The sequence below is a fragment of the Suncus etruscus genome, chromosome 12 (genome assembly GCF_024139225.1).
Source record: "Suncus etruscus isolate mSunEtr1 chromosome 12, mSunEtr1.pri.cur, whole genome shotgun sequence".
NCBI lineage: Eukaryota > Metazoa > Chordata > Mammalia > Eulipotyphla > Soricidae > Suncus > Suncus etruscus.
This window is the reverse complement of record NC_064859.1, coordinates 41,416,853-41,442,312: the sequence shown is the minus strand read 5'-3', so window position 1 is coordinate 41,442,312 and position 25,460 is coordinate 41,416,853. Positions and strand designations below refer to the sequence as shown.

At 44.8% G+C, this 25,460-nt stretch overlaps 1 protein-coding gene across 1 annotated transcript in view; it reads right to left on the bottom strand.

Annotated features, from left to right (window-relative positions):
* LMAN2L (lectin, mannose binding 2 like) overlaps window positions 1–25,159 on the bottom strand; it is a 31,554-nt gene extending 6,395 nt beyond the window's left edge. The window contains exons 1-7 of the mRNA XM_049784847.1: window positions 24,973–25,159; window positions 22,926–23,044; window positions 17,460–17,577; window positions 16,620–16,702; window positions 7,749–7,781; window positions 6,588–6,749; window positions 6,380–6,494 (exon numbers count right to left, since the gene is read on the bottom strand). Coding sequence (XP_049640804.1) covers window positions 6,380–6,494; window positions 6,588–6,749; window positions 7,749–7,781; window positions 16,620–16,702; window positions 17,460–17,577; window positions 22,926–23,044; window positions 24,973–25,159 — 817 coding nt within the window. The remainder of the gene's footprint in view (window positions 1–6,379; window positions 6,495–6,587; window positions 6,750–7,748; window positions 7,782–16,619; window positions 16,703–17,459; window positions 17,578–22,925; window positions 23,045–24,972) is intronic.
* Between the last annotated feature and the right edge of the window lie 301 nt (window positions 25,160–25,460).

Here is a 25,460-nt window from a genome sequence, read left to right as displayed (position 1 = left end):
GTCCCATATGGTCCCCCGTGCCTGCCAGGAGCTATTTCTGAGCAGACAGCCAGGAGTAACCCCTGAGCACCGCTGGGTGTGGCCCAAAAACCAAAAAAAAAAAAAAGAGTAAACCAAGCATTGCCAGGTGTGGCCCAAAAACACAAACTAAAAAGAAATTACTCCATTGGTGGTTACAAGAATGTATATATTATGTATCAAGGATATACAGCCTCTTTCACGCCAGCTCATCTGCCAGTTCCATAGACTCATTAATTCTCAAAAGAGGGGCAGGTCAAGTCATGAAAACTCAAATACTCATCTCGAAGCTGATAGCCCTGAGATGCCTTGGGAGGGCAGGGTAAATCTCCTGGCCTGCATAAGTCTTGGCAGCTGTATACACACCCCTCAACCACCACCACACCAATGGCCCAGCTTCATTTAACCACCAAAAATCCAGGTATGCCGGTTTTGGTGGCTTTGAACTATGGAGCCTTCTTGGAGCCTGAGCAAGCAGCCTTACTCTGTGCCTCTGTACTTTTTGAAGCCCCAGAATCTATACTAATGACTACAGTCACCACATAAACTCAATAGTCCAGTTCCATAGACCCTGGAATTCCTGGAGCATGTAGCTGCATCTGGGGCCACGTGATAGCTCCCAATTTTTTAATACCAAATTCTAGAAGAAAGGCACCAAATTCAATGTGAAATCAAAGAAGCCACTAAGCTCAACAAACAAAAGCAATAACAGAATCTCAAGCAATAAACAGTTTAGGACACCAGACAATGACTTAAAACCCTTGTGATAGATAATTTTCACAAATTTTCACATAGTAAAGTTTTTTGTTAAAATAATTCCATTACCATCTAGTTGTAACAAGCAATAATAAGTAAATCATTCATACCTGCCAGGCTTGGGGGGAGGGAGGAAAAATTGGGACAGTGGTGGAGGGAATGTTACACTGGTGCTGGGACTGATGTTGGAGCTTTGAACGCTACAAACAATGTATTATGAGCTATTTTGTAAACCAGTGTTTGAATAAGTATAACATCTTAAATAATAGGGGCCAGAGCAATAGCACAGCAATAGGGCATTTGCCTTGCACATGGCTAATGTAGATCAGACCTTGGTTCGATCCCCCAGTGTCCCATATGGTCCTCTGAACCAGGAGCAATTTCTGAGCGCCTAGCCAGGAGTAATCCCTGAGCATCACAGGGTGTGGCTCAGAAAGCAAAAACAAACAAACAAACACAAAACATTAAATAATAATTATGGGGGTCTGGAGAGATAGCATGGAGGCAGGGCATTTGCCTTGCCTACAGAAGGATGGTGGTTCAAATATAGGCATCCCATTTGGTCCCCCGAGTCTGCCAGGACCGATTTCTGAGCGTAAAGCCAGGAGTAACCCCTGAGCGCTGCCAGGTATGACCCAAAAATAAATAAATAAATAAATAAATAAATAAATAAATAAATAAATAAATAATAATCATGGGGGCCAGAGCAATAATAGGGCATTTGCCTTGCACACGGCTGATCTGGGTTCAATCCCTGGCATCTCATATGGTTCCCTGAGCACTGCCAGGAATGATCCCTGAGTGCAGATACAGGAGTAACCCCTAAGCATGACTGGGTATGGTCCAAAAACATAAAATAAAAATGTATCAAAACTTTTGGGGGGCCCAAGAAATTGTGATAAAGCACTTAAGATAAAGCACTTGCCTTGCACAGGCTGTCAGTTTGATCCCTGGCACAATATATGGCCCCACAAGTCCCTCTAGGATCTCTGAGCACAGTCAGAAATAAGCCCCACCAAGTATGTCCAAAAAAATCAAAGCTAAAAACAGAAAACAAACTCTTAAAAAATAAAAATGACAACAGAGGTTGGAGTGGTGGCGCAGCGGTAGGGCGTTTGCCTTGCATGTGGCTGACCTGGGATAGACTGAGATTCTATCCCCTGGCATCCCATATGAGCCAGGAGTGATTTCTGAGCACATAGCCTGGAGTAATCCCTGAGCATCACTGGGTGTGACCCAAAAACAAAACAAAACAATAACAATTCAATGAATTGTTTACTTCTATAGTATAAAGAATTTTAATAGTTTGACTTCTTAAAAAGTAAGTTGGCAGGACTTTAAAAATAGATTATTTCAGTTTAAAAACTCAGATTTTGGGAGCCCAGGAAGACAGTGCAAAGATCTGAGTTCATTTTTTTTGCACAGAAGAGACTCAGGTTTGATGCTCAGCATGTTAGGGGCCCCCAAGCACTAAGGAGAACCCATAAGTATACCACTCCAAGGGAGATCCCAGACCCCAAAAGAAAAATAAATAAAATAAAAATTCATATTTTTCTTCTTCTATAAAACTAGAAGATAAAGTCTCACTACACTTACATTTTTGGCAATAACAGCTGGAACTAAACAGCTGCATCCAGTTGCAGACTGGCCATTTACTTTTATGTACAAGAATTGTCACCATTGGCCAAGCAAAAAAAGCGAAGATAAACAACAAATGGGACTACATCAAATTAGAAAGCTTTTGTGGGGGGGAGGACGGAGAGATAGCATGGAGGTAAGGCATTTGCCTTGCGTCCAGAAGGATGGTGGTTTGAATCCCGGCATCCCATATGGTCCGCCGTGCCTGCCAGGGGCGATTTCTGAGTGAAGAGCCAGGAGTGACCCCTGAGCGCTGCCGGGCATGACCCAAAAATAAAAATAAAGCTTTTGTGGGGCTGGAGCGATAGCACAGCAGTAGGGTGTTTGTCTTGCATGTGGCTGATCCAGGATGGACACCCCTTGATTGTCACCAGGGGTTATTAAAAAAAAAAGTCACACACACATTGGGAGGAAATATATACCCATCACTCATCTAACAGGTGGTTAAAAGCCAAGATATATAAATCACTTGTAAAACTTTTTTTTTTATTTTTAGGCCACACCCAGTGACGCTCAGGGACTACTCCTGGCTATGTGCTCAGAAATCACTCCTGGCATGGGGGGACCATATGGGATGCAAGGGAATTGAACCACGGTCCGTCCTAGGTCAGTGAGTGCAAGACAAACGCCCTACCACCTGTGCCACCGCTCAGGCCCGGCACTTATATAAAACTTAACAACAGGAAACAGAGAAATAATACAATGGGTAAGGCACTTTACCTTGCACACGGCTGACCCGGGTTTGATCCCCGGCATCACATGTGTTTCCCTGAATACCACCAGGAGTGATTCCTGAGTATAGAGCCAGAAGGAACCCCTTAGTACCACCAGATGTGGTCCAAAAACCAAATAAAAACAAAACTAAAAAAATTTAACAAAACAGGGGCTGGAGAAATAGCATGGAGGTAAGGCGTTTGCCTTTCATGCAGGAGGTCATCGGTTCGAATCCCAGCATCCCATATGGTCCTCCGTGCCTGCCAGGAGCAATTTCTGAGCATGGAGCCAGGAGTAACCCCTGAGCACTGCCGGGTGTGACCCAAAAATCACAAAAAAAAAAAAAAAAAAAATTTAACAAAACAAAATGTCAATCCATCAGAAAATAGGGAGAAGAAATGAACATAACTTCCTCAAAGATGGCATACAGATGATCAATAGATATTTTAAAAGTGCTCTAGTTCACTTATCATTAGAGAAATGCAAATCAAAACAGAGATATCACCTCCTACCACTGAAACTTGCTCACATCAAAAAGAAAAACAGGGCCGAAGAGATAGCATGGAGGTAGGGCATTTGCCTTGTGTGCAGAAGGACGGTGGTTTGAATCCCAGCATCCTGTATGGTCCCCCATGCCTGCCAGGGGCAACTTCTGAGCGTAAAACCAAAAGTAACCCCTGAGTGCTGCTAGGTGTGACCCCCAAACAAAAACAAAACAAAAAACAGCTGTACACACAGACAATCCATATGGGCGTGGGTGTGGAGGAAAATCTGGTGGGACTGTTGACTGGATTAACCTTTTTGAAAAAAAGTATGGACACTTCTCAAAAGTTTAGAGTTGAGCTTCCAGGGCCAGAGAGGTGGCGCTAGAGGTAAGGCGTCTGCCTTGCAAGCGCTAGCCTAGGACAGACTGAGGTTCGATCCCCAGACGTCCCATACGGTCCCCCCAAGCCGGGGGCGATTTCTGAGCACACAGCCAGGAGTAACCCCTGAGCATCAAATGGGTGTGGCCAAAAAAAAAAAAAAAAAAAAAGAGCTGAGCTTCCATCTAACACAGCAATTCTTCTTGCAATCTACTACAAGGGTCCAAAGTCTCTATTCAAATAAGGCATTTGGGCTCCTATGTACACTATGGCACTACTCACAATAGACAAAATCTGAAAATAATCCACATGTCCAAGAACAGATGACTAAAGAAACTATGGTACACATTCATGAGAAAAGACAGAATCATGTTAATTTGCTGCTACATGAATGGACCCGGAGAGTATCATGAAAAGTGATGTATCAGCTGAAAAGTGACGGACAGACAAAAAAAATGATCTCTCATATATGGGATATAAAGAAGCATAGTACTAGAAAGACAGAACAGCTCTTTTTCTTTTTGGCTTTTGGGTCACACCTGGCAGCACTCAGGGGTTACTCCTGGCTCTATGCTCAGAAATCGCTCCTGGCATGCTCGGGGGACCATAAAGGATACCGGGATTCAAACCACCATCCTTCTGCATGCAAGGCAAATGCCCTATCTCCATGTTATCTCTCTGGCCCCGACAGAACAGATCTTAAGACACTGTGGTTGGGGCCCGGAGAGATAGCACAGCAGAGTTTGCCTTGCAAGCAGCCAATCCAGGACCGAAGGTGGTTGGTTCGAATCCAAGTGTCCCATATGGTACCCCGTGCCTGCCAGGAGCTATTTCTGAGCAGACAGCCAGGAGTAACCCCTGAGCATCGGGTGTGCCCTCCCCCCCCAAAAAAAGACACTGGTTGGCAAACTCTGATCCTGGCATTCCATATGGTCCCCCTAACCCAACCCCCCTCCCAAGAGTGAGCACAAAGCCAGGAATAAGTCTTGAGCACTGTCAGACATGCCTGCTCCCCAAAAAGGAATGAGGAAAAGGAACAGGGGGCCCAGAGAGATAGCACAATGGCGTTTGTCTTGCAAGCAGCCGATCAGGACCAAAGGTGGTTGGTTCGAATCCAAGTGTCCCATATGGTACCCCGTGCCTGCCAGGAGCTATTTCTGAGCAGACAGCCAGGAGTAACCCCTGAGCATTGCTGGGTGTGGCCCAAAAACCAGAAAAAAAAAAAAAAGAAAAGGAACAGGGATGGGGCCGGAAAGATAGCATGGAGGTAAGGCATTTGCTTTGCATGCAGAAGGATGGTGGTTCAAATCCAGGCATTCCATATGGTTCATCAAGCCTGCCAGGAACGATTTCTGAGCATAGAGCCAGGCGTAACCCCTGAGCGCTGTGACCCAAAAAAAAGAAAAGAAAGGAACAGGGGCCGGAGTGGTGGTGCAGTGGCCTTGCACATGGCTGACCTAGGACGGATTGCGGTTCAATCTCCTATGGTCCCCCAAGCTAGGAACAATTTCTTTTTTTTTTTTTTTTTTGGTTTTTGGGCCACACCCGTTTGACGCTCAGGGGTTACTCCTGGCTATGTGCTCAGAAATCGCCCCTGGCTTGGGGGGGGGCCATATGGGATGCCGGGGGATCGAACCGCGGTCCTTCCTTGGCTAGCGCTTGCAAGGCAGACACCTTACCTCCAGCGCCACCTACCCGGCCCCTAGGAACAATTTCTGACCACATAGCCAGGAGTAACCCCTGATTGTCACTGGATGTGGCTAAAAAACAAGCAAGCAAAAAAAAGAAAAGGAACATATGCCAAAGTTAACAGAATTTGGGCCAGAGAGACTGTACAGTGGTTAATATCAGGAATGACCTCTGAACTCAAAGCCAGGAGTTAGCCCTAAGCATTGCTGGAGATGGCCCCAAAAACAAAAGTCAGAGCACAAAGATCAGGAATCAGAGTAGTAGTACAAGAAGTAGGGTGGTTTCCTTGAATGCTGCTGACCTGGGTTTGATTCCTGGCATCCCTTATGGTCTTCCAAATACAGCCAGGAATAATTCCTGAGTTTAGAGTTAGGAGTAAGGCCTGAGCACAACTGAATGTGTCAAAAAAAAAAAAAAAAAGAAAAGAAAAGAAAAGAAAAGGAAAAGAAAAGAAAAAAAGAACCTACTAGTTAGAAAAGGGATGATGTCCCTTTTCTATAAAAAAGGGAAAGTCCAAAGAAGGGAAGAGGTTGCTTATATAAAGAGGCCCAAAAAGTGCTGTGAGCCTGAGGAAGCACAAAGACTGCCTCCCATTGGCACTTGCTTCCCCAGGCTCTGCTCATCTATTTCCTCCCTGAGAAACTGCACTCAGGCCTGGCTATGGCCTATGTTTTGCAAAGAAAAGTTGCATGTGGCAGTACCCGAGAGGTCCCCAGTGATGGAGGAGGCACCAAAGTAGTAGCCCCGGGGCAGACGAACCCCTGGCATCTCAATGCAGTCCCTCCACTCATGCTTGCCATCAATGTCCATCATTATCTAGAATAAAAGAAGAGAGAGATATCAGAGCCAGGCCACAGGAGCAGCAACAAGACAACCTATACAAGAAATGGATCCAGAACCAAAACTCACCGTCAAATGTCTCTTGACATAGCGGATCACAAGGAAGGTGTCATAGTGGAGGTTCCTAACAATGGCTGTACAGCCCCCCAACTCTGTAGTCCGCCCATCCCGCTCATGGTCATAGCTGAGGGAACCATTGTTCACCATGGCTGAGATGTAGGGGAACACCCTCTGGGAAGCAGGGAAGGAAAAGCAGAGGCAGTAAGGCAATGCTCTCAGAGGCCAGAGGAAAGTCACAGGAGCCTGTATAGACAAGCCGTTACCCTCACAGCAGGTCCATAGCACTCCCCCACAGCCTCCCCCAAGGATCACTCATAGACATGGCCAAGCAGTTCTTTTCTGTACCAGCCTTGAAGAATCCTCCTTGTTAACAATTTGGAGTGTGGGGGAAACACTGAAATAATCTCTGCAAAATGCTTTGTAAGCCTTCAGACCATCATTTGACAGCAGATACTGCCAAAGAAGGTGAATTTCTTCTTCCCCAATTACTATATGGACCTTTTGACAGTAAGACTTCGTTATTCTCCCCCCTTGGCTTCCACCATATAACTCCTACCCCTTAATGTAAATGTTACAAGTCACAATATTTCAAAAAATATCTCTTTTATGGTGGGAAGGAGGAAGGCTTTATAGTAAGGAAAACTGTCTTTGAAATTCTAAAATCCCACAGGCATATAGAGCTAACAGCAGGTCTCAGAGTGAGCACTGACCAAGTGAGCACTGCAGAAGAGTGCTCTCCAGTCTTTCAGGCTCCTCAAAGATCTTTTAGCTTGCCCAGAACTTCCATCCACATAGAACAAATCCCAGGAATACCTAGAGCAAGGTTCTTTCACTGAAAGCATGCCACATCCACCCACCTTCCTATCCCCTTCAGAGGCCCTCTCCAATTAGTCACAGAGAGCACTTCCTTCCTCGGAAAGAATTGATAACCATTCCAGAACAGGCCGTGCGAAGACAGTGCCGAGATGCCAGGAAGGAAAGATTAACATGCCACTTCTTTAGTGAGTTGTTCACTGCCCCCCAACAGTCAGCATGCAAGGTGGAGATGCAGTCGCAATCAGGCCAGGGGCTCTGGAGACAACAGCCAAATGGATTCCAAACAGAGAAGCCAAGGTTTGATGGACACAGAGAATGAGGGAGAGCCATGGTGGAGAAGCCAGCCATGAGTACCTGCACTCCTGGAGAATACCGCCTCTTCTGGGCCTGAGAGGGTCCAGCAGGTTATTATGAAAAAAAGAGAGGGTACAAAAGACAGGAGACTAAGTCAGGAGGAAATAGCAGTGGTGGAGCCAGTACCCAGCTATGACAGGTGGACAAGCCAATCTAAATTTCCAAAACAGGATTTAAAGTCCATGGAGGGCATTCAGTGAAAGCTTAGCCTCCCTTCCACCTGCCCCCATTACAGACATGACTCTACACACAAATGCAAGGACATTTTCTAGGCAGGAGATCTGTTATATTCTCAGAGTCCCCAGAGGGTCACGAGGATGACCTATCTAACTCCTGGAAGATCCCGAATCTTTCAGAAGCTCTCAGTGTTCCACTATGCCCAAGCATGATCCACAAGTTAGTTTATAGCCAGATGAGCACACTTCTATAGCAAGGAGAGAAACAAAAAATTAAAATAAATTATTTAAAATTCCAAACATTCTTTACTACTCAGGATCTCAGGGTACAGCACTGCCCAGAAGACAAAAAAAAATCCATCACCTGAGACTCCAAAATTCATTCTCTACCTTGGGGCCAGAGCAATAGCACAGCAGGTAAGGAATCTGTCTTGCACACAGCCAACCTGAGTTCAATCCAAGATATCACATATGGTCCCCCAGAGCCTGCTAAGAGGGATTTCTGAGCACAGAGCCAGGAGTAACTCCTAAACGCCACCAGGTGTAGTCCAAAAACAAACAAACAAACAAACAAAAACAAAAAAAGAAAGAAAAGTTCATTCCCTTCCAAAGGGATCCTTCACTGCATGTAGATAGCAAGTAAGTATTGTATTTGGACCCCACAACTTGTGAGAAATGAAATGATCCACTGGATTAAGAAAAAACTTTAGGTTCAAAGCTGTTTCACTCTAGAAATCTGCAACTCTGGCAACAAGGCCCAGCTCAATTCAGCCTGTGCTTTGGGAGATGGATGCCAGGGTGCAGTAACAACCAAGTATTTCTCCTTTTTTGTACAGTGGGAAATTCCAACAGAAACAGGAGAGGGGAAGAGCCAGAGAAGCAAGTGAAAAAACTTATTTCAGAGAGTGATAAATGCTGTGAATGCAAACAAAATGGGTGCTCTGATAGGCAGATGAGGGAGCATCTTGTTAAGAAGGAAGACTTGTGGGGCCAGAGCGGTGGCACAAGCGATAGGGCGTCTGCCTTGCATGTGCTAACCTAGGACGGACCAAAAAAAAAAAAAAAAAAGTAAGAAGACCTGAGCATTGGAACCAGGACACCACAAGATCTGGACATGACATGACATGGACATGACAGTGCCATATTCTAGGTACCCAAGGAGAGAGGCATCTAAAACACTGAGAATGGGGAAGAGATAGAGCCCACACACTCAGGGCCTGCTGGCACAGTTAGGACAAAGGGGGATTCACAGCTACTTTCCAGAACTGCAGTGACATCTGTCCAGAACTACTTAAAAATGTAAAATAAGGGCCAGAGAGATAGCACAGCGGCATTTGCCTTGCAAGCTGCCAACCCAGGACATAAGGTGGTTGGTTCGAATCTTGGTGTCCCATATGGTCCCCTGTGCCTGCCAGGAGCTATTTCTGAGCAGACAGCCAGGAGTAACCCCTGAGCACTGCCAGGTGTGGCCCAAAAACAAAACAAAACAAAAAGTAAAATAAATTAACAGCTGATTAAATTGCCACAAAATGACTTCTACAGCTATCACCTAGATCAAGAAAATAATAATGCCATCTAATTTAGGAAATAAAAAGAGCTTGTGACAAGTACAGGATGGGATTAAAACACCATTATGACCCTGACACTGTTGGTGAATGCTGACTGGTTCAACCTTTTAGGAAAACAGCTTGGTCATTATTCAAAAAACTAGGAGTTGAAGGACTGAAGAGAAAACATAATGGTGAAGGCACTTGCCTGCAGGCAGCCAACCCAGATCTGGGTTCAATCCCCAGTACAACATATGGTCCCCCAAGGCCACCAGGAGTGATCCCTGAGTGCAGAGTCAGGAGTAAAAACTGAACACCACTGGTGATAGTCTCAAAATAAACAACTATGAATGAAGCTTCCAAATGACCCAGCAATTTCACTTCTTGGGATACACCCCAAGGCCCCAAAAACACACTCCAGAAAAGACATCTGCACTCCTAAATTCATTGTAGTATTCTCAACAGCCAAAATCTAAAAACACAAATGCCTAAAAACAGATGACTGGATACAGAAGCTATGGGTACATATATACACAATGGAATACTATTCCACCGTAAGAAAAAAAAAATAAAATCATTCAATTTCCTGATACATGGATGAATCTGGAGAGCATCATGCTAAGTAAAATAAGTTAGAGTGAGAGAAACGGACACAGAATGATCATAGTCATATGACGGATATAAAGAAACATAGTAGGGGAATAATTAATACCCAAAACAATAGAAACAAAGAACATGAGAAATGGTCCTCAGTAGAAAATTTATCACTGGGTGAAACAGGGAAGGGATAGGTCAGGGAAGGGACCACTACAACAATGGTACAGGGAAATAGCCACTATAGAGAACATGGTGCTGAAAGGAAGTAAAGTGAAACACAACACTATGAGCAATCACAGTGCATAAAAGAGGAAGGGCCAGAGCTATAGTGCGTAGGTAGGGCATTTGCCTTTCAAAGAGCCCATCTGGGTTCAAACCCAGCATTCCATATGGTCTCCAGAGAACCCCCAGGAGTTTCTTTTTTTCCCCCCAGGAATAATTTCTAAGTGCAGAGCCAGGAGTAACCCCTGAGCATCTCTGGGTGTGATCCAAAAACAAAAACACAAAGGAAATAAATAAATAAAAACCAGCATAGAAGCAGGCTGAGTAGTAGAAAGGAAACTAGAGACACTGGTGGAAATGGACACTGGAGAAGGAATTGGTGCTGGACCACTATATGCCTACTATGAATAAACATAACTTTTTAATTCATGGTGATTCCTGATTGCTCCCCATACCCGTGATGGCAAATTGAAGCTGCAACTCTCTAGCAGGCCTACAGTGCTCCGCATCCTAACCCAAGGGTGCGGGACTCTCCTGAGCACAGCACCCAGTCACCCTCTCCTTCATGAAAGCTGAACTTCAGGAAGTATCTCCTGGGGAAATTTGTGATTTTGCTGTTGTTTTGGGCCATACCTAGTGATCCTCAGAGATTACTCCTAATAGAGCTGGGCGGGGGGTGGGGGGCGGTTTGGCAAATAGAATGCCAAGAAATGAATCCAGGTTGGCTAAGTACAAGGCAAGAGCCCTGTCTATTATCCTATCTCTGTGTGCACACACGCCCCCATTGTGTGTGGGAGGCGGGTATTTTTCTTGGGATATACCCAATGATGCTCAAAGTTTACTCCTGGCTCTGCAGTCAGTTATTACTATTGATGGTGCTCCAGGGACCATATACTATGCCAGGGCTCAAACATGGGTCTTGCATCAAAGGCAAGTGCCCTATGTATTGTACTCTCTCTCCAGCAACCCAAGTGAGATTTTCAATGGTACATTCCGGTGAGTTTCATTCAGTTGATCTTAGGGTGTGTTTTAAGAAACTCACAATGGCTCTGATGGACAGCTAAATTTAAAAACACTGCATAGAGCGAGAGCTATAGGGCAGCAGGTAGGACATTTATCTCCAACACAACCACCCTGTGTTTGATCCTTGGTTCCTCATATGGTCCCCTGAAGCACTACCAGTAGTGATCCCTGAGTACAGAGCCAGGAGAAAGCCCTGAGCATCATCAGGTGTGACCCCAAAACAAAAATATACAAAAAAAAAAATACTGCACGAGGAGCCAGAGTGGTGGTGCAAGCAGTAGGGTTTTTACCTTGTACACACTAACCTAGGACAGATTGGGTTCGATCCCCCAGCGTCCCATATGGTCCCCCAAGCCAGGAGCGATTTCTGAGCACATAGCCAGGAGTAACCCCTGATCATCACCCGGTGTGGCCCAAAAACCAGCTCAGAAATCTGTCTACTTAAGCAATCAGAACTCAGCCCTCAACTTTTCACCTCCTATTAGCAGTAAGTCTATAAATGCCATCTCACTGTCTAAACCCAGTCAGGATTTCTTAAAGTGGGTCCTCAGTAACCACTAATTTCTTGCAGCTACAAATTTTGGAACATAGCCATAGTTAGCTAAACCCAAAGGCAAAAGATGCAAGGTACTACCTTCATTCCTAATTTGGGAGCAAGCAGAAAATGAAGAACTCATGACTGTTGTCTGGAGGGTGGAAAATGACTACAAATTTTTGTACAAGATTACTGAAAATTGTGTCTTAGGGTGGAGGAATGCTGACACTGAAGGTGGGTTTAGAGTCAGACATTGAAACTGTTATTAACAACTTTGTAAATCACAGTGACTAAAAAACCATGACCTAAGTTTGATCCCTAGCTAGAAGGGGGCAGGAAAAAAAATAACCTCTTCCATATCATTGTACCTATCTTTTGAAACGATCTTTCTATTTGTAGTTTGTTTGTTTGGGGGCTAGACCTTGGAGACTCAAAGTTTACTCCTGGCTCTGAACTCAGGAATCAGTCGTGAGGTGCTAGGGAGCAAACTTGGGTTGGTCATGTGCAAGGCAAAAATGCTCTCCCTGATGTACAATCACTCAGTCTATCTCAATTGAAAAGAATCATATGGTGGGAGTCACCTCCCACTCAGTGGTAGAGCACTAGTCTTGTCTAGTGTTTGTCTAGAGGAGAGACTGCAACACGTAAACTATCAGCATTCACACTTGAAATTTAGATCAGGCTATAATTCAATATACTTAAAAAATCGAATTCCAGGGGCCAGAGAGATAGCATGGAAGTAAAAGCATTTGCCTTGTATGCAGAAGGTCAGTGGTTCGAAACCAGGTGTCCCATATAGTCCCCCGAGCCTGCCAGGAGTGATTTCTGAGCATAGAGCCAGGAGTAACTCTTGAGCGCTGCCAGGTGTGACCCAAAAACAAAAAATTAAAAAAAAATTGAATTTCAGGTACAAAGCACACAGGCTGTGAACCACAAAACAGGAAAAAATGCCATTAAGCACCTTTGTGGTGAGGGAAGATGGGCTATAACCATGGCCTACGTCACAGCTACATAACCGGGGATGGATGACATCATCTGAGATTTTATTTCTTCACTGCAAGCATATGTAATGTAAAGCAATAATGTACATTCACAGGATTAATTATGAAGCTGAAATGAGAAATGTAAACCAACCAGTTCAATGTCTGTCATTTAGGAAGAAACCACTAAATATTCAATCAATGACTAAATTAAGGAGATCTCTAGTCAGATATGTTCACAGTACTCGGAAAGAGATGTGAAATCAAACACACTTTTAGTGTTAAGTCCCAGAACCAGAGCCATAGTACAATGGGTAAGGTGCTTGTCTTGCATATAGCCAACCCAGGTTTGATCTCTGGTATCCCATATGTTCCTCCAAAGTACAGCCAGGTATAATTCCTGAGTGCAGAGCCAGAAGTAAGCCCTGAGCATCACTGATAATAGCCTCAGAACAAGCAAAAATATAATAGAGTGTTAAGACAATCAGACAGTAAAATATCTGAGAGATTGGGCTGGAGAGATAGCATGGAGGTAGGGCATTTGCCTTGCATGCAGAAGGACAGTGGTTTGAATCCCGGCATCCCATATGGTCCCCCGAGCCTGTCAGGAGCGATTTCTGAGCATAGAGCCAAGAGTAATCCTTGAGCACTGCCGGGTGTGACCCAGAAACCAAAATATATAACATATATATATAATAAATATATATGTATATATATATATATATATATATATATATATTTGAGGGATTAAGAGGTTCTTCTTGACTTGGGGATATAGCTCATGGGCTGAAGTGGGATAGAGGCTTCTAGATTCAATTCCCAGACAGTACGGCCGCTCAAGTCCTTCTGGGAGTGGTCCAAAACAAAATAAAACAAAATATAATTAAAATAAAAGGTCTGTCTTTTCTGTTTTGGTTTTTTCACCTAATTATATATTGAAATACAAAGACAGAACTATCATCTATAAAAAATATTTGAAAAAGAAAATTTGAGGGGCTGGAGTCAGTAGGGCATTTGCCTTGCACGTAGCTGACCTGGGTTCAATCCCTGGCATCCCATATGGTCTCCTGAGCTTGCCAAGAGCCATTTCTGAGTGCAGAGCCATGAGTAACCCCTGAGCACCGCCGGATGCTGGCCCCAAAAAACAAACAAACAAATAAATAAATAAAAATATAAAAAGAAAAAGATTTAACATAAAAAATTAAAGAACAATGTCATAATAAAACATTCTAAGACAATTCCAGGCTATTAAGACAGAAAAAGAAATATACTGCATACAAACTCTCTGAATTGAATATAAAATCTAAAACTAATAATGCATAAAGTATCACCTAAAAATTATGTCTCTAATCCCTAGGAATCAACCTATCAGAAGCAACTCTGGTTGTGAGAAGGTGAAGCATCGTAAGTGAAAGTACGGTGTTTTGGGCCCGGAGAGGTAGCACAGCGGTGTTTGCCTTGCAAGCAGCCGATCCAGAACCTAAGGTGGTTGGTTCGAATCCCGGTGTCCCATATGGTCCCCCGTGCCTGCCAGGAGCAATTTCTGAGCATGAAGCCAGGAGTAACTCCTGAGCACTGCCGGGTGTGACCCAAAAACCAAAAAAAAAAAAAAAAAAAAAAAAGTACGGTGTTTTGAAGCAGGTATCTTACACTGGTAGAGAAAGACAAAGAGAGAGAGAGAGAGAGAGAGAGAGGGGCCGGGAAGGTGGCGCTAGAGGTAAGGTGTCTGCCTTGCAAGCGCTAGCGTAGGACGGACCTCGGTTCGATCCCCCGGCATCCCATATGGTCCCCCCAAGCCAGGGGTGATTTCTGAGTGCATAGCCAGGAGTAACCCGAGCGTCAAATGGGTGTGGCCCAAAAACCAAAAAAAAAAAAAAAAAAAGAGAGAGAGAGAGAGAGTGCATAACATTTTGGGGGGTGTACACCTGATGCTGCACAGAAAATACTCTGTGTGTTCTAGCTCAGTGCTAGTACTAGCTCCTTGGGATACTCATGACATGGTTTTGTTTGTTTATTTGTTTTTTGTTTTTGGGGCCACATAATAGTGCTCAGGTATTATTCCTAGTTCTGCATTCAGGAATCACTCTTGGCAGGCTCAGAGGACCATATGAGATGCCGGGGATCAAACCTAGGTCTGCTGCATACAAGAAAAACACCCTACCACTGTGCTACCATTCCAGTCCCTCAGATTTGATCAGTGACACACCAACAGTGACTCTTGGTATCAACAGGTGTGGCTCTCCTCCCAAAAAAACTAAAAAAGCAATTAATAAAATTCTAATTACTCCTTGAAGTCCACATATTATTCACATATATTTCTAACTATCACTATTCCTTCAACTTGAATGTAAATCTAAGTAATACAAAGGCTGCAGAAAAAACACAATAGGCAAGAACACAGGCATTGCATGCAGAACTCTCACGTTCAATCCCCAGCACTGCATGGTAATTGCTCCCCACCATCTAGTTGTGACATTCCTCACATGTATCTAGGGGCCTGAGTATAGCATATAGGACATTTGCCTTACATGCAATCAACCGACCTAGATTCAATCCCCAAAATCTCACATGATCCCCCACCAGGAATGATCCCTGGGCATAGCTAAGTATGACTAAAAACAACAACAACAACAACAACAACTCCCTAATACAACCTTCTTTTTCTTTTTAATTCTATTTTACTAGAGTATGAGACATATACAACAGTACTCAAGAATTAGGGGCCGGGAAGGTGGCGCTAGAGGTAAGGTCTCTGCCTTGCAAGTGCTAGCATAGAATGGACCACGGTTCAATTCCCTGGTGTCCCATATGGTCCCCCCAAACCAGTGATTTCTGAGTGCATAGCCAGGAGTAACCCCTGAGCGTCAAACAGGTGTGGCCCAAAAACCAAAAAAAAAAAAAAGAATTATCAGTCCAGATGCCTTAATAGAATGCAACTCCCAGAATGCAATCCTAATCTTTGCATGGTGAGGACAGTCACATACAGTCATATGGCTATGATGATGGACTAACAGTCAAACTGACCACTGATCCTCCCCCAAGGAGACAACGCAATGCCTGGGACTAGGGGCAGGGGCAACAACTCACAAAGTAAATGTTGCCCTCACACCTAATTCTGTCCTCCTTACTAAGATTACTTAGCTTTAGCTCTAGGATACCCAGTGACTGCTCAACATAAGCACTGTCCCACTATGTGATGGCAGGACCATCAATGAGGCAGAGCAACATGTTGCCAGGATAAGGCAGCATTAAAAGAATCCTTGGAGTCAGCTACAAAAAACAAGATGGTCAGTTAACACTTGGAGTCCTAGTTCCAATGAAATGCTGTAATCTCATCAATTTCTTTTGACAACCTTCCCTATAAGAGAAATGCTGCTGTTCAGGTCTGAGAAGAGAAAAAGAAAAGGATGGCTCTGGGTGAGTCAACTGCAGGAGAAAGCACAGCAGTGTTAGTCAGAAGAGCTGAGTTATATATGCTTCATTGCTCTAGTCCTGGCCTTACTAGCCCAATAATCAATCAGCAAAGCAACCTCACTTCCACTTCTATCTAATATGAACGAAAAGAATATTGTTAACTCTAAAGAGAAAGCTCCCATTCATGACAACCATTCCCAAAGGATTCTGTTCTATAAACAGTTCCCTATAGGAAAAAACCCTCACAAGGAATCAACATTTGAAATTCGACAATGAAGACAATGGAAATTATCCCCTCTGTCCCTCTGAAACAACATTCTTGAGGCAAAGACTGTAATGTCAGTGGAGCTGACCTAAGCTGGGACACTTGTCATTACCTCTTGCTGCTTTTCCTCATTGGGATAGGTGTCTACAAATACTCCCAGCCCCACAAATTTGTCCATGTTTCCAAACACAGGCCCTAGAGAAAGAGAGAGAACAGATGAACAGTGAAATAAAGCCAAGAGTTGATAAGGGAATAATATATAAATATAATGGTGGAAAAGGTAAAATCAAATGGTTCCCAGGCTCCTCATAAGATGAGAAAACATTGATAAAAGCTTCCAAAAGCTGTCTGTTACTGTGTATTATCAATGGTAAGGGAAAGAGAGAGGCCTCAGCAACCTTGTTTGGCACTGCAGATGTTCCTCATCCAAAGGGAATGAGGTGCCCTAGAGAATTCTGCTTCACAACCACTTGTTGACAAGTAGGTGCCCAAACCAGAACTGAATTCCCAAGTTCCACTTCTTGTTGCAAAAGCCATCAGGTCAAATCAGGCTGAATCTGCCATCAAGGTGGAGCAATGGTTGCCAAACATCAAGAAAAAAGCTCTCTCCTCCTGCAGACTCAGGACTGCAGAAATCTATTCCCAGAGCATACCCAGAAGAAAACTCCCCTACTCGGTGGCTGAGAGAGCAGTGCTTTCACCCAGTCAATGGGCCAGATGGCTCTACAGGAAAACCAGAAGGAATTAATAAGCAAGAAATCGATCATTCCAAGATGAATTTAGTTCAGTTACTTATTAGAACTCGGCACCTTTGTAGAGACTAGCCGAGCCAAGCATCAGTTACAAACATCAAGGGAGAGTGCGAAGCCCTGACACTGTACTTCTCAAAAGGAGAGACGCAGTAGAGCAGGCCTGGGCCACCCCATACAAAAGTCACCCAGGGTTCCGGTACCTGACTGCATCCGGTCCTTCGTGTACCAGATTGCCAAGCCATCCCCATGCAGATTCTTCTTGCCTTGTCCATGGATTTTGAAGTGCACTTGCAACTCCCAGTCTCTCAGGAAACATGGCTAATGTGAAAAAGACAATATAGTTAGTGAGGAACATAAAGTAATGTCCTCATCAGCAGTCTACAGGTTTGTAATATATAATATAAAACTAAGAATCAAAAATAAAATTTAAGACCTGCTACATATATAACAAGATTAAACAAACTGAGTCATTCAGCTACATATGAGATTCAATATAAGCCGTGATTAATTCTCTCAATTTTCTCTGGCCTCTCCTAATAGAAACAGAATATGGGCTAGACTAGAGCGATAGTACAAAGTGTAGGGCATTTGCTTTGTACACAGCTGACCCAGGTTCAACCCTTGGTATCCCATACTGTCCCCTGAATACCACCAGGTGTAATTCCTGAGCACAGATCCAGGAGTGGCCCAAATCCCTGAGCCACCAGGTGTGGCCCCAAAAAAATCTAAAAAGAAAAAGAAACAGGACAATATTACCAAGGTAATTTCAGACAAGAAAATGTCAAATTAGATTACTGTGATCCACTTTGATGAGCAAAGTAGCTCAAACTGTTGAGTTTATGAGACTAAATGAACACATATTTGCAACTTAAGATCACCCCTCTGAGGGACCTGAGAAATAGTACAGTACCTGATAGATAGGGCACTAGCCTTGCATGTAGCCTAGTCAGGTTCAACCCCTGGCATCCCAAAAGGTCTCCCTAGCAGTGCCAGGTGCAGAGCAGAGTGGGGTTCAAAAATAAAATAAACAGTGGGCCATAGGACGTTTGCTTTGTACACAGTCAATTCAGGATGAATGGTGGTTTGAATCCCGGCATCCCTTATGGTCCCCCATACCTGCCAGGAGCGATTTCTGAGCACAGAGCCAGAAGAAACACCTGAGGCCGCTGATGCCGCCAGGTGTGATCCAAAAAAACCAAAATAAATAAATAAATAAACAAAACAAAGAGGGATGGAGCAATAGAACAGCAGGTAGGGCATTTGCCTTGTATATGGTCAACCTGGGTTCGAACCCCAGCATCTCTGATGGTCTCCCATCCCCAGATAGACCCCCGAGCCTGCCAGGAGTGATTTCTGAGCACAGAGCCAGGAATAACCCCTGAGCACTACTGGAAGTGGCCCAAAAACTAAACTACACTAAAACAAACAAACAAGAAAGATCACCTCTATAAAGGAAAACTCTAAAAAGCTTTGATTTGGAGAAAAGTCAAAACTTCATCAAGTATCAAAGAATAAGAAAAGTTAAATCATTATGCAAAATTCCTGGGAATAATTAGCAGGTGCTATTAGAAACTCTAATTAGTTAGACTCAGTCTTATGCCAAGCTGAGGGCAAGCAGAATTCCCACAAGCAGCAGTATGTTACAGTCTCCCCACATTAAATGCTCCTGGCTACGTAGCACAAAAGGAACATCAAGACCATCATCCCAAACACAGCACAGCTTCTGATGAGGGAATCTAAAGGAAGTGGATGCTATTAGTCTCTTGATTTTCCTCTAAAAAAAATAGTGTATCAGAATCTTAGGAAAATTGAGAAAAGGGAATGGATGATTAGGTACTCTAAATAGCTTAAAAATTTCAAGAAGCTAAAATTATTTTTGTTTGTTTATTTTTGTTTTTGTCCACACCCAGTGCCACTCAGGGATTACTCCTGGCTCTGCATTCAGAAATCGCTCCTTGCAGGCTTGGTGGACCATATGGGATGAAGGGATTCAAATCCAGGTCCTTCCTGGATCGGGTGCCTGCAAGGCAAACGCCCTACTACTGTGCTATCTCTCTGGCCCCAAGTAGCCAAAATGAGTAATTGGAGCTTGAGAGGTAGTACAGAGGGCAACATTAAGATACTTGCTTTGTATGAGGTCCACCCTAGTTTGATTCCTAGTATCTTGAGTACCACCAGCAGTGATTCCTGACCACAGCTGGGTGTGGCTCAAACACCCCAAAATAAAACCATAAATGGGTTTCCGATTAAGAAAGGCTCTAAGTTAAAGTTCATCATGAAAACAGCAGACAGACCTAGGGGTTCAGCCATCGCCCAGCCAGTCAGATTAAGGCTCTTCAATAACATACAGCCAGATCATTTTCAGTTTTGTTTTAATTTCTGGACATTTTTCACAAAGTATAAATGAGGTTTAAAATTTACCTTCAATCCCTAGCACTTCATAATGGTCCTCCAACCCTACCAGGAGTAAGCCCCGAGCACTGTTGGGTGTAGTCCAAAAACCAAACCAAATGAAAACAAAAATCTCAGCATTAGGAATACATAACTGAAATAACAAGGAGTGTGTGAGTTTCTTGAATTCATTAGAGCCCTGCAATCTCCAATTGCCTACCCTACTTCAATGAGCATAGTTCCTGTGGATCAAAAGAAGTTCTCATCTCTATCGTTTCTTTTCAATACCAGGTTCAAGAGAGAAATTCAGTGGCAGAAAGTTGCCCCACAGTCAGCAGGTAGGTAATAAGACCTCAGAAAGGGAGGACCAAAGAAATGCACACAAAGCCAGCAAGAGTCTATGTTTAATTGGGAGCCTCTAATTCTGCTACATGTTAGATTCCTTTAAAGAGTTGTATAAAGCCACAATTACCTATCCCCTGTCAATTCCCTCAGAATCTCTGGGGAAGGGATTCAAGAATCAATTCAAATGGACAACCAAATGCGGCCAATCCCCATACTAGCAAATGCAGTAAATAACTCAGACACATTATTAGATCTCCTTTTGCTAGTGAAATAATTAAAATATACAGCTATCAGAATCTAAAAAAAAAAAAAAAAGGTACTATTGTGGAGGAGATAGCTCAATTAGTGTACATGCCTTGCACATACTTTGCATGTGGGAGCCTAGGGTTGATCCTTGGCACCACAAGGTTCCCCAAGCAACACTGGGAATAGTCCAATTACTTTTTGTTTTGTTTTGTTTTGTTTTGTTTTTTGGGCAACACCCGGCGTCGCTCAGGGGTTACTCCTGGCTATCTGCTCAGAAATAACTCCTGGCAGGCACAGGGGACCACATGGGATGCCGGGATTCGAACCAACCACCTTAGGTCCTGGATCAGCTGCTTGCAAGGCAAACGCCACTGTGCTCTCTCTCCAGCCCTGCCAATTACTTTCTTTTTTTGGGGGGGGGGGTTGGGCCACACCCAGCGTTGCTCAGGGGTTACTCCTGGCTGTCTGCTCAGAAATAGCTCCTGGCAGGCACCGGGGACCATATGGGACACCGGGATTCGAACCAAACACCTTTGGTCCTGGATCGGCTGCTTGCAAGGCAAATGCCGCTGTGCTATCTCTCCGGCCCGCCAATTACTTTCTTAAGAGGTGAGGGGCCCCAGAGATAAAACAAGGTTAAAGCACTTGTCTTGCATATAGTTGACCCCTCTTCTTAATAGGGCTGATCATCAGCAGGACTCATCTCTGAGTACATAGTCAGGAATAAACACAGAGCACCACCCAGGTACAGCAAAAGAAGAAAAAAAAAAAAAAGGAAAGGGGTACTTTTAGCAACTAGTCCTAGATTATAACTAGTCATAATGTTAGAGAAGTTACCTATTAACAGCTAGCAATGCTAGCTGCAAAATATGTATCAGGCCTTAAACAAATTTTAGTAACCCATAAAGTCACCATCAACTAGTCTTCTAATACATGTAGCAACAACACTTCTGTAACATTTTTAGCTTTCCAAAGCATTTTTTTTCACCTGTCATGTTATTTTATTGCTCACACAACCCTGCAAGTAGAACGTATTATAAAGCTGAGCTGACAGACCGGGAAACTGAAAAGTAAAAAATGCCCCAAGATTCACAGTGGATCTGTGATGCAGCTAGACCAAGAAGTGGCATGTCTTTTAACTGTCACTTCTACCAGAACACACTGCCCTGCATTCTGCCAAGAACAAATTCAGCACCACTTCCTGGGTTAAGTTTGTGCCAATAGTTCTAAGAGAAGTTTCTCAAACAAAGCAAAAGTCCTTCAAAAGTACTCTTCCCTTCCCAAAAGCAAATAGTGTGACAGAGCAAGTCAGTAGGTGCTGACTTGTAGACTACTAGATGACTCAGGTTTAATATCTGGCACCACATATGGTCCCCCAAGCCCACCAGAAGTAATCTGTGTGTAGAGCAGAAATACTGTTTAGGTTCTTGCCACATCTCAAGGAAAACAATGTAGCTACAAAAGGTTCAGAATGGAGTAAATAAGGCACTTGCACAAGGCCACCCAAGTTCAATCCCCAGTATCCGATACAATCTTCCCAGAGTGCCAGTCATAAGTTTTGGGTGCAGAGCCAGAAGTAATCCCTGAGCACAACAACAAAAAGGTCCAAATGGACATAAAAAAAAAAAAAAATTTGATTCTGGGGCCAGGAGAGATAGCATGGAGGTAAAGTGTTTGCTTTGCATGCAGAAGGTTGGTGGTTCGAATCCCAGCATCCCATATGGTCCCCCAGCCTGCCAGGAGCAATTTCTGAGCGTAGAGCCAAGAGGAACCCCTGAGCGCTACTGGGTGTGACCCAAAAACCAAAAAAAAAAAAAAAAAATTAGATTCTTGGGGCCAAAGAGATAGCATGGAGGTAAGGCATTTGCCTTGAATGCAGAAGGACAGTGGTTCGAATCCCAGCATCCCATATGGTCCCCTGACCATATGGGACACCAGGATTCGAACCAGCCACCTTTGGTCCTGGATCGAATGCTTGCAAGGCAAACACCTGTGCTATCTCTCGGGCCCCAAGAGTGATTTCTGAGGGTAGATCCAGGAGTAACTCCTGAACACTGCCAGGTATGACCCAAAAACAAAAACAAAACAAAAATAGATTCTTCAAAGTGAAACTACAAGGGGGAACAATAGGATGAAGGCTGAAATAATTGGGGGACACACCTGGCAATGAAATAAATTTTATTTATTTGGGGGGGGGGGATCTTTGGGCCACACCAGGTGATGCTCAAGGGTTACTCCTGGCTATGAGCTCAAAAATCGCTCCTGGCTAGGGGGACCATATAGGACCCCAGAGATTGAAACGAGGTCTGTCCTGGGTCAGCCTCGTGCAAGGCAAATGCTCTACTGCTGTGCTATCGCTCTGGCCCCTGCAATAAATAAATTTTAAAGAGGAATCTTCTATTTTACAAAGTAATTAAATCTGACTTATTAACTTCCCAAGAAGCAGTTCTGTTAGGTCACACAGGAATTAAAGATATTTCCAAAAGCAGAATCAAAATTAATTATTTGCTAAATTGAGGTAAGAAAAAGCATTGGCCTAGATATTTAGCTTCATTACAAAGGTCAACATGATCGTCACAATGAAAATTCTTGATCTCCACCAAAGACAGAATGCTGGGGAGAAAGCAGTTAAATTAAGTCAATATGCTACCATGGGACTTTTCAAGAACTCTCTAGAGACTTACCACCCGGTTCCACAGGGCACCCTGTTTACTCTGCATATCAGGCGTAAGACGGACATACTGGGTCATCACCATGGCATTGCCCATCAGATTCCATAGTGATGAACCTCCTGTGCCCACACCTAGGGGAAGGAAATACATCAGTTCTTAGGCTGCAGTGCCGTCAGTCACAAACCCACCACAGACTCTAGAGGTTTGCTCATCACTCTTATCTTCTTTCCTATCAATCTCCTACTCTGATCACGGAAATCTGAAATTCTCACTTTTCCAGCTCCCTTCCAGGAAAGCCTCCTAAGCACATAAGAACTGTTACTGTATCCAAGCACAATAACTAAGCCCTAGTCAGTGCATATAAGAGGGGGGGGGGGAATTTTGGAGCTCAAGAGATAGTATATAGGTTAAGACACTTACTTGCCTTACATGTAGCCAACCCTCAGATTAGATGCCTGGATTAGGTCCGCTGAATCACAGAAGGTCCCAGAGCCCCAGGAATGAGCCATGAGCACGGAACCAAAAATCCTAAGCACCACCAGGTATGTCCCTCCCCCCCAAAATGAAAAAAAAATCCCCTAAAAATACTGACCCTCAGACCTACTTGGTTTTGAATCACACTCTTTAAAAAAATCCTCTGGAGGGGCTAGAGAGATAGCATGGAGGTAAGGCGCTTGCCTTGCATGCAGGACGGTGGTTCAAATTCCGACATCCCATATGGTCCCCCTGAGCCTACCAGGAGTGATTTCTGAGTGTAGAGCCAGGAGTAACCCCTGAGCGCTGCCAGGTGTGACCCAAAAAGAAAAAAATCCTCTGGCGGGTCCAGAGCAATAGGATGGAGGCAGGGTATTTGCCTTGCACGGGGCCAACCTGGTTTCTATCTCCAGCATCTCATATGGGTTCCCTTGGGTCATATGGAATGACCTCTGAACACAGAGCCAGGAAAAATCCCTGCGTGTCTTGATTTTGTAGCTGAGTAAAGCACTTTGCCTTGCACACAGTCAGCCTGGGTTGGACCCTCAGTACCCCCATAGAGTTCTCCAAGAGTGATCTCTAAGCACTCCAGGAATAAACCCTGAGCGCAGATGGGAATGATCCAAAAAAAGCTAAATAAATAACCCTGCTGGGACCTCTAGAAAAGAGTACAGTGGATAGGGCACTTGCCTTGCAAGCTACCACAAATGGTCTCCAGAGGCCCACCAGGAGTTGATCCCTAAACACAGAGCTAGGAATAAATCCTGAGCACCGCAAGGTATGACCTAAAGAAAAATAAACAAAATCCTTCCACAAAGCTAACTTTCAGCACCTCACGTTATACACTTCTCGAATGAAAATGTTGTGGGTGAGAACCAGCCTATAATATTTTCAGAAGAGAGGCAGCGGTGCAACTACTAAATGATCATCTGAATCACAGAAACTGTGCTCTTCACTTGAGCTGTTCTTGTTTACAGCTCAACCCACTCCTGGGGGAACAACAGAGGCACAGCTGAGCGAGCCATCAGCACTGATTGACTTGGTACTCTAGCAAGGATCCTACTGCAGTATACACGTTTTGGGGCAGTCAAATCACCCTTAGGAGCTCAAGCACTAGCAACAAAGCAAAAGTGCTTAGCCTCCTTCAACAGGCCGCCTGCACTGCAGAAAAGGTGCTTGTTATTTAGTTTTGCTAACCGAATTTTCTTTTCTTTTTTTCTCCCTTCTGCCAAGTTGCAAACCGTGAGCTTCCTCCAGCTTTATTTCTAGCTCCATCCTCAGAGAGGCTCCTAACTAGAGGACCCCCAATCACTCCCCACCTTTCGCATCTCTCTCCCTTTCCCACACCCCTTTCTGGGGTGCAACCTCCTTGCGCCCCTTCTTGACCCAGGCCCGCAGCCAGCAGCATCCAGGAGCCAGGAGGAACCTGCTGCGAGCTTGGAAGGCGAGGGAAGCGGACTACCATCTCCCTCCGGCTCCCCAAAGCGAGACCCTCGTTCGGGGAACCCCCCCACCGCCCCGGGGGGACAGGTGTGCAGGTCCCAAAGCCCCCCGTGCACCCCTTGCAAGGCCCAGGGCACCTCACCCTGATAGGGCTTCGACAGCGAGTGCTCCCGCTTCAGGTACTCGAACGTCTGGCCGGCCCCGACATGCCGCGGCCCGGGGCAAGAACCCAGGAGCAGCAGCAGGAGCAGCATCGCGCACCCCTGCCCGGTCGCCCCAGGCCGCCGCCCGGGCTGCCACCACCCCGAGGGTCCCCGGGCCGCCGCCATCTTCCCCACCACCGTTTCTGGAGCAAAAGCCCGCCCCGTTCGCCAGCCAGTGGCCCCGGGAACCGGCTCCGAGCTTCCCATTGGTGTTCGTGGAGCACCGCAGGTGAGCACCTCGCCAATGGGCCGGCTTGGTTACCAGTTGCCTTGCCAACCCAGGCCAGGGGCGTGCCGGGAATCCGCGCTCCCTCCTTGGCACCGGGCGCTCGGTTCTACTAGGCCCGCCGCGAGACAGAGCGGTTTGTTTCCATTTTGTCTCCAGCATTCTGAGAGTCAATTTAGGGCTTCAGGTGGGCCGGCCTTG